Raw genomic sequence first — 15816 nt, 5'->3', positions numbered from 1 at the left:
ATTAGGTGTCAGATAGCTTAGAATATTAGTAAAGAACGCTTTTGCAGTGAATTTATTCAGAAAAGAAAATTTGGAAGCTTATTTTTTTTAAAAAAATGACGCGCTGTTCATTCACTGAGTGGTGTTCACTCACTGGTCGGTCTACCCTAGTTCATGCTTTTGAAGACAAATTTTTACATCAACAGATTGATTTTTGTTCTGTATCACGGAAAAAGAAATGTACATTTAAAATATAAGTAGATTTTAATAAATTAAATTAAATTCTTTAATTGAAACTATTTTTTTTCAGCTAATACCGAAAATATCGGTATTTTACCTCAGCAAATACCGGTATTACGAAAATGCAACATTCCTCGAAATACCGGTATTGCAATCACTAAGAGCGATGGATTTAGTTGAACCAAATTAGAATTTCGAATACTTACTGCAGTACAATTCAATCAAGATCAAATAAGTCAATAGTCAAGCAAATGATTAAGGCAGGCAGCTATGTTTTGTTGTTTACAACGGTGCTTCAGTGCTCAGAAACATGCGAATTAGTTCAAAATATCTTCAGTTTCAAAGTGTAATTGCTGGAACTACCGTGAGCTATATTCTCAATTTTAATTTTATACTTCACTTTTTTTTGTAAACTTCGCACTTTGCTGCAAAGTTCGTACGCTAATTAAAGGATTAAGTTATCTTTCACTTTGAAAGAATTCCTTTAACTAGTTAATATTTGTACATATATGTAAGAGAAGTAATCTTTACTAAAGTTAATGCCCCCCACCCCAGTTATAACTTCTATCTTTTTTAACGGGAGTGTAGGGCTAAAAAAAACCCCAAAACTCAATTTACGTTACTTTTTTAATTTTAATCTGATTAATTTCGAGTTTTATTAGTGCGTTTTTTATTTCTTTGTTATCACTGAACTTAGGGGCTGTCCACAAATGATGTCACGCTTTGAGGGGAAGGAAAGCTCGGGATATTGGGGGTTTGTGACAAGCGGGAAGGTGGGAGTAACAAGAGTGACATCAAGTTTTTATCTATAAGAATGTGTCTATGAAAAATAACATGTCATATGACAAAGGGGGAGGGAGAGGGTAAGGTGAAGTGTGACAATTTGGGAGAAAAGGCGGTAGAGGGGCTCAAATGTTTAAAAAAAGGGGGGACATCCTTTATGGGCAGCCCCTTTGAAATTTTGAAGCCTTGACGAGTCTTCCAGTTTATAGTAAATCCCTTTTTCCATTGAAAAGCTAATAATAAAAAATATCGTAAGCAATCCTTTAACGCGGAGGAAGTGAAAAGCAATGTAGGAAGTTTTCAAGTTCGAGGAATTGTTTTGGAGCGCAACTACTTTCGTAACTCTATTTTTATTTATGCGGTATCCGGTGTGATCAGCACTGCTGCAGCAGAATGTCACGTTTAAATTTGCTCTTCATATTTTGTGTATATCAAGGTAGGAAATTTTTCGAAAACTCGTTTTCTTATTGCAATTTTAAACTACTATACTTTTTTTTTCCTCAATTTTAAAAACATAAAACGGAGAATAACTTATTGTCTTGATCGAAACTATTTTAACATACACAGAAAAACATGTGTACCAACATAATAATCTGCCGTTTTAAAAAAGCTGTTTGAATAAAATAAAAACGTTTCGAATAACAAAAGCCTTGCCGATTTCGGGATCGCTTTAAGCAACAATTTCTGTCTTTTAAACTGTCCCACTCATATTTTATTTATTTATTTTGTATTTATTGGTAAAAACGGGAGAAAGTCATAAAAGGTGGGTGCGCCGAATAAGACTATAGGGACAAAGAAGGATAATCCCCCCTTTTTTAAATCTACGGTTGCAAAAATTTGTTACTTTATGATGTTTTCGTCATAAAAAAGCCTAATAGACGATAAAATGTTATCAACAAGTAGTTCTTTATGAACAGGCTTAAGTGTAGCTTCATTTAAAACAAAGTGTTGATAAAATTAATTGATCTTTTTAACAGTAAATATTATTTATTTATGGTTCACTGTAGTTTACTAGTATAAAAAATTTGTTAATTTTTCTAAAAAGAATAATTTTTGTAGTTTACGAATTCAAAAAGCTGAATGTTGCTGTGAACCTGTCAATTTTTCCTTTCATTTAATACTCCTAAAGGAGTAAACTATAGTCCAATATGGCCATGACCCATGACTGCATTAGTAGGATTCTGGTCCTCTTAATAAGACATCTCAGGATCTCTTGGAATATATGATCATGTCCTGCATATGCTGTACAAATATGAAATTAGCTGTGCACAGAAGTGGCAAAAAAAAATATTAAGAGAAACAGAAAATAATGAATTATTAGTGCCATGTGACGATTGATTTTTCTTCTTTTCATTGAAGTAAACATGTAGTTTTTGATAAAGCTTTTTAATTTGTTAAACTTAGTTTAATTTATTTTTATATTTAAAATAAACAATATTTCAGTGTCTTTTAGTTTGATGGTACGTTTTGGTAGATTTCCCCCCTCCCCCCACATCTGACTTTATTAGGACCCATTGTTTCTTATAAGGCCAAGTCGTCCTTTTTTGTCAAACTGCTGACAACGTAATTTAAACTTAAATTTTCGCGTGTAATGATTATTTTCATATTCGTTATGATTTATTTGATCATATGCAAAATTGAAACCAATTGAATCACAAAAGTGCGCGATAGAAGTCCCTGAAACTTAAGTTGGCCTTATAAGGTTTACTTACTTTAGTTATCTAGAATGAGGAAATAAAAATAACCAAATTCATTTAGAACAAATAATTAGCCAGGTACAAAATTGTGCTTCCATTTAGAATAATTTTAAACCGCGTCAAAAGAGGAATGCAAAAAAAAAAAAAAATCAATGCAATGCAACTTTAAAAGCAAAACAAACTTTCCAGTGCGTTTATAAATTAGCCCTTTGTATATCACAGCATCGCTAGACTTCTCCCATTATTGATATAGCATAAAATATTACAATGTAGAGCAAAAACAACAACTTCAAAAATAGTTACAAAACAATCTCTTCAGAATAAGTGAATGGTGCAAACATCTTTACAAAATACTATCAACTGTTTTTCAGAAATAAAAAGTTAAAAAAAAATTCTTTCAAACCTTACCCAGAAGAATGAAGGACTGGGCCTTCTCCTCAAATATACTAAAAAAATGACGAGGCGCAAAGTCAACCGGCATGGCTTAACGTTACAATAGTGACCGAAATGATTTCTTGAAATATATTCTGTCCTTTTCTAATCCTGTCAATGCCTTACTTTACGCAGCATTAATTAGGGTCTGGTGGGGTAAAGTGATCATAAAATCGTAGGTTTCCAACTTAGGTGGATAATAAATACAATAAATTCTTTAAGCAGTTCACATTTGTTTGTAGTTATTTTACATTGCATTATTAAAGAACACGGTATATTGAATTTCAGGGGGGGGGGAATCTTGGTTTAGGTAGTTTTAAAACAATTTCATTTCTCTATGTATTTATGACTACTTTACCCCATGGGGTGGAGGAAAGTGGTCATAGCATGGGGTAAAGTGGTCATAGTTAAAAATACATGCAAAAGCGTTACAAATCACCCTAATATTTCTATATTTCGGTTATTTTTATATTTGCAAGTATATACGGATATACAATAATATATACGTGTCGTTTCAACAAGAGTAAACACATTCATATATGAGTAGATACATGTATCTGATGTATCATGCATCAAATACATGTATACATCAGATACATGCATGCACGCGCCTACTCAAGTACGTACGAGTATATAAGCATGTATATGTGATCACCTACAGGAGTGTATACTTGTCTACTCCAGTATATACGTGTCACGTGTATATGCGAGGATATCCGTGCATACCTGAGTATATACGTGAATAGTAGACGTATATATGCATATAAGTGTACATACATACATATATATACGGGTATGCACGAGTTAATTCGTGGATACATCCAGTGTGTGTTTGGGTACGTGTCTACTCACGTGTATATATATATGGAAGCACGAGTGTATATATATATATATATATATATATATATATATATATATATATATATATATATATATATATATATATATATATATATGTTTTCGTGTAAACACGATTATATACCTGTATAGACGTATATACATACATTTACGTGTATACACCAGTACATGAATGTATACACGAGTATATCTGATAATATACATGTATGCTTACAGAGTGAATCCAAGCTCTTGGAAAAAAATCCAAGGGGTGTGAGAGTGGAGGATAATAAGCAAAAGAGCATAAAGCTTTAGGCATAAGGAGGAGCATAAGGATATATAAGCATAAGGAACTTATGGTCTATGATGCGCTTACATCCACATAAAGCCAGAAACTGATACATGCAAAACAGGTCACAAATTTATCACCCAAAGATGATTTTACCCAACATTTTAGTTTTTAAGAAATATTTAGAGCAGTTATTAAAAGTTACGGTCTGTAGTAGCTCTAATACACGAATCGGAACAAAGGCGCAGCGACTGATGACAGTTTTTCAAAAGTCTCGTTATTGCAACTGAGAGTGCTTTGTGATTGCAACGCATGTATTAAGGCCGCAAAATTTCATCGATCGCTTTAAAACTTAGTTAAGACCTAAAATGTTGTGTAAAATTGTCTTTGTGTAATAATTTTGTGACCTGTTTTGCATCCATCAGTTTCCGGCGTGCATGTAGTGCGTCAGCGTTGTGTTTGTGACCATATGTTTGTCCTCTAACAACTTTTAACAAGAGTTTAAACTCACCCTGTATACATGTGTATCATATGCTTGTATGTAAGTGTCTACTCGAGTACGTACGCGTATGTACGTGTGTACCTAAGTATTAGTATATGTACGAGTATAAGCAGGTATATACGTGTATAGTCGAATGTATATTTGTATAGATAATATTTGCAGATGCCCATATTGCCGTGTTTATTGGAGCATTTATGTGAATACGTATATATACGTGCCTACACGAGTATACGCGTATGCATGCGCATATACTCGTGTATTTAACCCTGTTTACTGCTAAAACAATACATATTAAGTGAAATTAATATTTAGTTTCCGCCTTATACTTAAAGATTAAGTGGCTTTAGAAGAACAATACCCGTTAAGATCAATATTATGACCACTTTACCCCATCTTACTTAAATTGTTCTAAAAAAATTAACCAAAATAGCTTCAGCTAACTGCTAATAAGTAAGAGTTCTCGAGAAATGTAGGAATATTCCTGCGCAGACAATCTTTTCGTAATTCTAACATAGTTTCCCAATGAAGCTAAAAGAAATGTTTAGATTTTAAAATTTTTCATATTCACACAAAATATTTTTTTTACCAAATAAAATCTTGCCGATTGTAAAATTTTGTATTAAAAATGTAGTTTCTAACTGCCCTACCCTAAAATAAAATTTTCACATTCGTTTGAACATTTATTTCCAAGCTATAGCCATTTATTTGACGAGTGACCACTTTACCCCATTGACCACTTTCCCCCGCCAGACCCTATTTAATGAATAATCTCAAATATGTAGGCATAGAAAAATTCACCTCTCGTGTTACTTTTGGTAGACATCAAGCATTTAGTGATATCTAAGTTCAAATGTTTACTCGTATATTAAAGAATCGTTATCCTGGTACAGAGGTCGTCAGAATTATAAGGACACACAGTAGTTTGCTCAGTAAAAAAAATATTTTTGAAATAATTCACTGAAATGTATACACACAGTACCTTTTTATGCTAGAAATCATAGTGGAATGCAAAATCTTTTGAAAACACAAAACATAAATATTTTAAGATGGTTAGTGATGAAAATTTTAAAAAAAAATGTGGTTAAATGTCATTGTTGAAATTGGAGAAAATTATAAGAAGAACTAGCGTTTTGACCTGAAAACCAATAGTAATCAATATCTCTTTTTTCAGTCACTTTTTCAGTTTTGATGTCATGGAAAGTGAAAACCGTTTTTGGAAATTATTACCCAGACTTTTTTTTTTTAATGGAGAAAATGAGTTTTTGTTTTTTCGGTATTAAATACCTCACAAAGTTTCCATTAAACTTAGATCGAGCCTTTTGTCCTGTCAGTACAATCATTTCAGAAAATAAGCACAAATAAATCATTTTGAGGTTTCAGAAACATGTAATTAGGCATAATCATGCTGGAACAAATTAAACTCGTGATTAGAGGTGTCTTTTTGTTTCAAAATCTATTGCTGAGTGTATCAACATCACTCTCAGAATTCGTTCTGCCCTGCACAAAAATTGTTGGTACAATTTCCGTCCGTTGAGAAACTTCCTCAAGTCGTTACTGAGCCGCCTTCAAATGCAAGTTTTGATATTTCTGTTCTCCTTACCAGAAATTGTACCATTAGTAACAAAAATGATTTAGTCCATTCCAATTAAGTGTTTTCTCACGAGGAAAAATTACATTATTACATTTTTTATCCGTAACAACGCATTTTTGACACGCTCGACCCTTAGTCTCTGTTTGATTATATTTCTATTTTAATAACTTCTACTGCAATTCTTAACTTCCTCTTTAATTTAAAGAGGGCGCAGTTTTTGTTTCGTTCCATGGAAGGACAATAAAAGTGGCAGTTTTGGCTGGAAAACTCAATGATGTTGTGTGGCTTGTTTTTACACATATAAAATTACGGTAAATTTTGTGTACGTGGAAATTTTTCCTCTGGCGCAACGAATAGTCTCTTATAAACTTTTTTGAGAGTCGGTCGTGACATCAGTGTTACATCATGAAACTTTTTGTCATTTTGTAAAACATGCTGATCCTTTCTAGAACTGCACCGTAGCTTAAATTTCCATCTAATATATCATGATTTTTTTTGGAGCAAGCTCGTTTTATTATCATTTTCCTACCTGTTTCTCTTTGTGGTTCTTATTTGCCGAGGTTTTTGAGAAAGCTTTTTATGATCAATATCTGTCTTTTCAGATTTGTTGTTATTTCACGTACAGTAAGCCGTGAAATTTTTCAATCAATCATTTTCAGTTTCTCAAACCCTCTAGGTTTAGTACCAAGCGGCATGACTAAAAACAGAACGTGACGTCCTCAATCGCTCTCTAAGCGGTTATATCGTTGTGTAGTGCATTGTGCAGAGCAAAGAACAAGCAAATTTTGGTTTTTAGAGCACAAAAATCTAATTGTCTTTATAATTTTGTTCATATTACATGGATGTTTAAATTCATACTTCATTCTATAAATACGAAATTCCTATGAATATCAAATCAAAGAAATTAAAAGTGTTATAATTTTGCTATTACTTTCCAGTCATAGAATTTGCATAACATTCCAACCAAATGCAGTCAAGATTTTGGGGAATTTTCTTTAGTCGTTATAATTTTGGCCACCACTATATACATGGTATTGCTGTTACATAGTTTCGCTTTCAACTTATCACAATCATAAAGTCTGCACTAATTACATGCACAAATTGCTTTTTGTATAATCTTGTGTAAGTTTTTGTAAAAGTTATGTAGTTTTACAAAAGGCATTTATTTTGGCAAACCATACAATCCACGACATTGAGCCCGTTAATGCAGTGAAATCCCATTACAACGAACCAAAAATCAAGTGAACCATAAACCTTGTTCGTTGTAACGTTGATCTCGTTATAATGGAATTCAAGCAACGTACTAAAAATGAAATCGGGACTGAAATTTTATTGTAACAAAAACTTCGTTGTATTGGTATACGTTATAAGAGGATTTCAGTGTATTGACCAAAAAGCCAGCTCGTTGTAGATATCTTCGGACCAAAAAAGGAAAATTTCTCGTCTGGGACAAATGAACACCATTACAGGTACTAAAATTTTCGGTCAACTCCTCACAAGATATTATTTCAAAACTGTATAGGAGCTGTACAGAAACGTGACACATTTTTTACAATTTTTTTTATTTTCTTCCTCTCTCACTAAATATCACATTTCAAATACCACTATCCTGTAACATGGCACGCTACACTAGACACACAATACAAAAGTGATGATTGGCAACTGACTGTGGGCCAAGCTAGGCTGATCCTAACAAATATATTAGTAAATAGTCCCCATGGAAAATGAATGGTCCATGAAAATCAAACTTTACTCATCACAGTTTCTTCTGGTATGCTGTTCCATGTGTCCACGCCCCCCCCCCCCCCAACTAGGGATATGCAATACCGGACCATAAACTCAATACCGGTTTTCGGTATTTTTAAAACGTGATACCCGGGATTCGGCAAAAATATAGGAGGGGAAAAAAATAGTTTAACATGTGTGTTTTTTTTTTTTTTTTTGCTTGATCTCACAACATGTAAATGCACACATTATGTACTTTCAAACTGATGTTACCGTTCATAGTACATTTCAAATCTTCTCTACATAGTATAAAATGAAGTCTCCAAAAAGCGTCTGTGTGTTTGAACTCGCCAAACTCTAGAATTACCCGGCCGATTTTGCTGAAATTTTCAAAGTTTGTTCCTTTAAGTCCTGAGAAGGTTTGCAGACCAGTTCGAAAACAATTCGTTGAATAGGTCTTTTTTTATTCCAATTTAGGACCAATTTTCACATAAATACCCGAATATGGGGGTGAAAAAGTACTCGCAAATAGTAATATTATATATCGTTGGAAAGGGAAGAATTTTCTGCGTTTTACGCAATTTGTTCCAATGCTATACCTTAATTGCGGCGGGAGTTTTTAACGTTTTTAGCTCGAATTGTTTTAGGCTTAGCTGAAATTTAGGCACTACTTTCTTCATTAAATCCATCAGTAAAAAGTGAAGGAATTGTCCCACAGTTTTCTTTTTGACAGCATTGGAAAAAGCTGCTTTTTTTACTCCAGATCTAACTAGACCTACGGTCGAAAGTTTAACCCTTTATCTCCATTAGAAAAAAAAGTTACAAGTGAATTAAATGAAGTTGAAAAATCTGTTTTCTATTCAAGTTTTTAACCATTTTATTTTGAGTTTCCACGGTAACGCTTTTTGAATCTATTGTTTATTTCCATCTTTCTCATTTTCAATTCTTAAACTTATTGTATTTTGTGTTTCCATGGTTACGCCTTTTAAAGCCATCTTTCTCATTTTATTTTAATTTCTTAAAAGTATTTTAGTATATGTCGTCATTGTTTGGCGAGAAAATTTTGCATACTGTTTTTTTTCTTTTATTTATTCCTGGTTATTGAAGATACTTCACTTGACGCAATGTTTTTTTTTTTTTTTTGAGGTAGACCGGGCAAAGCCGGGCAACGCAGCTAGTATTGAATAAATGCCTTAATTAAAATTATTCTTCGAAAATGTAATGTTAAAACACCATCCCACTTTTATTTTTAATGAATCTTCTTATTTAATTAATTAGGCACCTTTTATGTTTATTGTCATTTACTTATTTGTGTATTTGTTTATTTCAGTGGTAGAATCAGGGACTGCTATAAATGGAAGTCAAAACACATTCCAGTTTTTAGATGATAGTAGGATGGCTTGTGAAAAAGATTGGTATTCTTTTAGTAAGTATACATCTATCTTTGGGGTATATATGATATATTTGGGGATTAAATATATCCCTAACAGGAGAAATTTCAAAATATCCTCTGGATATGTGTTAGACCAGGGGCTCTCAACCAGTGGTTGGAAGTAGCGCGCTACTAGTAGCGACGCTACTGTAGTAGCTACATTTTTGAGTAGTTTGTAGTGTAGCGCATTACTTTTTTCAAAAAGTAGTGTAGTGAGTAGTTAACTACAAAAAAATAGTAGTTTGTAGCGATTTCTGGAAACTACTTTTAAATAAACTGAAAAAAAAAAGGTTCAAACGAATTTAACTGGCGCAAATTTTACACAAGACATCAGCGGATGCAATAAGAAATAAGAATCATAAAAATACGGGCTGACCTCAGGCATTTCATTTTAACGCAATACGTTCTATCTGTTTGACGCCGTTAGTTTTTTTGCCGTCGTAATTTTCATATTTCACCAATATTCATATTGCAAAAAGCACTTACTTTCGCGAAAATGAATATGTTGGTGATTTCGCGAGTTGAAAATTTGGTGAATTTTATATGAACAGACCGAAGATTTAAAAACAAATATTTTAGCGAGGCTTAAATTTTCGGCAGTATTCACCAAATAAAAAGAAGCTACTGAAAATTCTATAGAAAAGGATGAAATTGAACTGTTCTGGAGGACTTAACAATAAATACGAGCATTACAGTGTGTGAGAGTATGATAATGGACAGTTTTCTTAATGTCTTCTGATGAACTAATTTATCAATCTTTTTTTTGTTCAATCCTCTTACGGTGTGTGTGTATTACGGTGTCCCCCCTCCCCCCCCCCCCAAAAAAAATCGAAAGTTGATTTTTCAAGTTGCACACTCTCTTATATTTTTTCCTTTTACGTCAAAAAAAAAAAAAAAATCATATAATTTGAACAACGGCAGCAAATGCCGATTATGTCTGAAAGTGTGAACTAGCACTTGTGTAATGCTAGGCCAAATTAAAATAAAATGTTTTTTTTTATAAACTCAAAATTAAAAACCATTTAGATATCCCACACGTGCCTAACATTTATAATTTTCTTCAAAAAATTAAGTGTAAAAAAAATGTAGTTTTTCCAACCACTGCTCTCAACCTTTCAGACTTTCTGCTTTTATGAAAACCAGGGTTCGAAAGTATCATATTTTGGAAAATATTGAAAATATCCGATATTTTGATGTATATCCAATATTTTCAATCAGCACAAACACAAGTCTTCAAAATAGTAAACGCATCTTCAAAACATTCTTTATTTGATTATATTGTTATTAGAATATGTACATTTAAAATTAAGGTATATTTTATTATTTATATATCTATCATTTCATTTCAACTATTAATCAATTTTAATGGAATTGATTTAGCATTAGCTAGTTTACTTATTTTTCTTCTGTTAGCTAGTTTTACACAGTTTTATGATTCAAAATAAAAAATATATATTTGTTGGTACACTGTCATAAGACATTTTACTTTTTTCTGACCAACGTTAAAAATAAAATTAGGCACTTTTAATCTGATTAAAATTGTTACATTACTAATAATTTTATGAATATAAAATAAAAAAGAAATATTTTTTTTTGTCATATCAATGCATCTAGTACAAAACTTTTGGTAATTTTCAGAAATAAATGAATAATAATATATTATGATTATTATAATTTTTATATTGAAAATACCGTGGTTGGTATAGTAAATACCGAAAATATCAAAATATCATATTTTCAAAATAAATCTCGGATATATGTCGTGATATATATCATGATATATATCGGCGAACTCTGATGAAAACTCTCATGTAAGGTCAAGCGCCTCCCTCCCCTACTACTATATGTGGTCAGTACAAGTAACAGTACATTTTTAATTTGAAACTGAAGCTGGTTAGTATATCTGGAAGCTAAATCATTGATAAGTTCGTATATTTAATTTAATATTGCTACAGATAACTTTACTTTAAACATTGTATTTTTAAAACACGTAAAAAAAGATCTTAATACAAAAAAATCCAAGAGTAATTTAGCATACATTGATGTGTGGAAAAAAACTGCTCTAAAAGAAAATCGGAGATAATCTGGAAAATGCGATAATATGGAAAATAATTTACACGTGACCACAAATTGAGTTAACTTTGTTAACTTTTTTTTTTCATTATTTTTAGAACTTTTGCTCCCTTTTTGAACTTTTCCCCCTCCCCTCGGTTGAAAACCTTGTTTTTATACGTACCCTACACTCATAAGGATTAAGGAATGTTTTACTCCTAAAAACTCTTTCATTTGGTTGAACACTTAGACACCAACACAAGACCATTGAGAAAGGTGGGGTAAAATGTGCATAAAATCCAGATTTTTAAACTTAGGCGGATAATAAATACAAAATTTTCTTCGAAAACTTCGAGTTTAGTTGCCGTTGTTTTGCGTTAAATTAATAAAGAACACGCAGCACTGAATTTTGGGAAAACATAAAACAGTATTTCAAGTCTTATGACAACTTTTTCTCTCATTTGTTTTATGACTTGGAGTGGAGGTAAAGTTGTCATTGTAAAAAAAAAATGTAAAACCATCATTAATAAAGAAAAAGAAAAAAAAATGCAAAACACACCTAGTTATTTTAATGAAATCGACTTTATTTAGATCAAACATGTTTTGGTGAGCAATTAAGGTTAAAAGTTGATTCATCAACAATTTTAGTAATATCAATCTCAAAGATTTCATTAATGTTATCAAAAGAGTCGTAAATATTTTCAATTCTCAAGTTTTATTTATTTATTTTTTCGCTTCAAACCTTTCACATCATAAGTCTGATTCTTGTTTTGACCATTTTTGCAGTTGGAAATATGAACCTAGGACTAATGGTTGAAAAAATGAAGGTCTTGCAGGTAAAACGATAACACGCTACATTTGTTGGGGGCGGGCACTAAATACAAATACAAAAGTGACGACAGGTTCTGGGCCCGTCTAGGCTAGTCCTAGTAAATTTACAATCCGCAGTGAAGATCAATGGCCCTCTTAAAACTATCGACTCCCTTGCTCATTACCAACTCTTCCGGTAACCTGTTCCAAGGTTCCACTACCCTGCTAAAATAATGATTTTTCCTAATATCCATGTTAGCCTGAGATTTAAGTAGCTTAAAACGATGACCCCTTGTCCTGTTTTCAGTGCTAAACTTTAGCCCCGTAATATCTTTTATTTTAATAAATTTAAACAACTGAATCATGTTAACCTCGGTCTCTTATTTGCTCAAGACTACATTTTATCATTCTAAGCCTGGAATCGTAGTCTAAATGAGAAAGTCCATTTATTAGCCTTGTAGCCCGCCTTTGAACCCTTTCCAATACATTAATATCTTTCTTAAGGTAAGGAGACCAAAACTGAACAGTAGACTCCAAATGAGGTCTTACCAAACTTCTATATAAGGATAATTATGTTATTTTCCTCACGTAGTAAATTAGTATCATTATGTAATTTTTAGATGGTAAATGCTATAAAGTTGGTGGCCTTCAATACAGCAAACTCCCATGGCAGAAAGCAGCAGACTACTGCCGTGAAGATGGTGGAAGCTTGGTTGTTATACAGAACAAAGAAACACAAAGTAAGAAAAAATTATGTACATCAACCTTAAACACTCACTGCACAATGGGATTGCTTCCTTCAGTCAAAAGTAATACTTTTAGTCGGTGAAATTGATAGAATGAGCGAAAAAAATAACATGGACCCAGAAAATACTTTTATTTTTCCCAACAGTTACTTTTTAATTAATTTTTTAAAATGTCCGATTTTTCAAACAAGGCATGGTCTTGATGACGTCACAAATGGTGCTCTTTGGCGCATCTTTCCATCGCGTTTCCAAGTTATGATAATCAAGAAGCAAATTAAAATTGCGCTCTACGCTTGCTATCAACCATATCGTTGCCAATACAGGTAAGTAAAGATGCGAATTAAATATTTCGTTCTGTGAATGGCAACCCTGAATGGCATTTCATCATTTGTGGTGTCATAGGACAGAAGCATAAACAACGAAAGCGCACCGATTTAAGTAATTTTTTAAAATATTAAACTGAAACATTATTTAAAAAATGGTCAGATCCTATGTTTTTAAGCATGCTCTTTCAGAAAAGAAGACTTTTAAAATTTTGGGAACGACCCCATTACAGGATTTCCAACTGCTCCTCATTTTGCGGAGTTTCTACGCAAAAAAGTTCTCAACTTTGCAAAGAAATTGTTTTGCTCTTCATTTAGCAGTACCTGTGTATCTTAATTTATTACTTGGATTTTTAATCTGTCAAAAATAATAATAGTGACAATAACATTAATAATTAAAACGACAAATTTTTTAGATTGGGTATAAGTGTCTAACGCTTAAAACTAAATTGTGAAACATTAAAGCATTTACACAAATTATTAAGAAATAAAATTTTGGAAGAGGTTTATTTCGTTCTTCTTTTTAGTTAATTACTAGAAAGTCGCCCGTCAAAGGTACGAAGGGTGAAAATTGCTTCTCTTCTACATTTTAAAGAAGCCATTGCCTGTTTGGGGGTATTTTAATGGTTGAAATTTTAACCCTAACTCCAGTGGATGCACCCTAAGCTCCAGTTGATAGCGTTCATTGTTTGATCACTTTTTCGTTTCTTCATTCTCCTAAAATGACACAGTCTTACCAGTAAAACAGTTTTAAGTGACCGGATCGAGTTCAGCTTTGTCACAATAAAGCTTTTCCCTGCATATTAAACATTACCAAAACATATAATCAAATTATCATGCCGTGGCGCGAGTTACATTGTTGAAACACGCGGGTTACTCTATCATCGGTTAGTATTTATATGAGGATGTCATACATTTATTGATTTGTTAACTTACTTACTTATTTGTTTTTCAAGATTTTGTGCGACTGATAGTCCTGGAGTTGAAAATGAACGTCTGGATTGGTTTACATGACAAAGCAATGGAATCTCATTATGAATGGGCTGATGGGTCCGCAGTCAGTTACACAAATTGGCACCCTGGAGAACCATCTGGTCGCAAGCTCCAAAATGTGAATAACTTATATATTTTTCGTATTTTTTGAGCTTTTATGTTTGTGGTTTATTTGCTTTCATATATTTCTAGTTAGAAATTTTGCACTATTTTACGCGTGTTCATATTTTTTTAAAGAGTCTTTCTGATACTACGTCAGTTTATTTTTTTTTCATTAAATAAAGCTTAATTATCCAATTTTGTACTCTGCTTGAATCAAACCTTCGACTTTTGGAATGAGAAACATATGAGGCAGTGAGAAGCAAAGGGATTTAAGTGGACATTTTCTAGTTTTGAGTGAAACGCCTTTAAGGATAACATCCTAGGTAAGCTTTCATTGAATTTTTTTTCTCCAAATCATGCTGTACAGCAGCAACTACCAGGGCTACTAGTACCATCTCTTGCCCCAAGACGGATGAGAGGTTCGTCTACCATGTGTACTGGTTATCTCCAAACTTTTAATTTTGCCACTTACATCCCTTTGATTCTCACTGCCCCATATTGTCCTTGCCGAATCTCGTTCACAAAGATTTATCCTGTGAAAGGAACTATGATTACTTGGTTCATCTAAACATAAGTTAAGGAAAAATTTGAGTAAAGAAAAGTTTTTACTGACACATTTTCTTACTGTTATTTAATTCTGCTTGCTTTTCCTTAAAAGAATATAACTAATCCAACGATGCATTTTAATGCACGTGAGTAACTCTCGCAAAGAGGCCACTTGCAACATTTTTAAATGAACGAGGTCGCTCAAACGGACAAGTTATTTGCAAGGGTTAAAAAAAGGAACGATCCTCCGATGAACGGATCATTTTGAAAATTTGAGTGATGCACGCTTTAGAATTCAGATCTACGGTTGGCTTTCATTGAAAACTTTTTTTTGAGTCATGCTGCATAGCAGCACCACCAGGACTATACTAGTACTAACTTGCTCCTACACAGAGGAGAGATTTTCCTACCGTTTGTACTGGTTATTTCCAAATTTTTAACTTTGATACGTACAGTGGAGCATCAAAAATCAAATGCACTCCCATGAAGAATAACCTTTAGTAAACTGTTCGCCAATGAGGCTGCTTACTTTAGTCAAAAGTACTACTTTTAGTTGCTGAAATTAGTAGAGTTCACACACACACACAAAAAAAAAAAAAAAATAATAATAATAATCATGGACACAGAAAATACTTTTATTTCCCACATTTAATTTTTAATTTCTTTTTAAATGTCTGATTTTTAAACCAAAATGTTTCATTGTATGACGTCACAAGTGATGAAAGCCATCATGAATC

At 32.6% G+C, this 15816-nt stretch overlaps 1 protein-coding gene across 1 annotated transcript in view; it reads left to right on the top strand.

Annotated features, from left to right (window-relative positions):
• The first annotated feature begins 1381 nt into the window (after positions 1 to 1381).
• The window catches only part of LOC129216754 (uncharacterized), a 174281-nt gene continuing 159846 nt past the window's right edge, over positions 1382 to 15816 (top strand). Inside the window, exons 1-4 of the mRNA XM_054850971.1 lie at positions 1382 to 1438; positions 9406 to 9501; positions 12990 to 13109; positions 14395 to 14549. Coding sequence (XP_054706946.1) covers positions 1396 to 1438; positions 9406 to 9501; positions 12990 to 13109; positions 14395 to 14549 — 414 coding nt within the window. The 5' untranslated portion in view covers positions 1382 to 1395. The remainder of the gene's footprint in view (positions 1439 to 9405; positions 9502 to 12989; positions 13110 to 14394; positions 14550 to 15816) is intronic.

The sequence above is a fragment of the Uloborus diversus genome, chromosome 2, assembly GCF_026930045.1.
Source record: "Uloborus diversus isolate 005 chromosome 2, Udiv.v.3.1, whole genome shotgun sequence".
Lineage (NCBI taxonomy): Eukaryota > Metazoa > Arthropoda > Arachnida > Araneae > Uloboridae > Uloborus > Uloborus diversus.
Note: the sequence above shows the minus strand (reverse complement) of the source record. Positions and strands in the feature narration are given on the sequence as shown.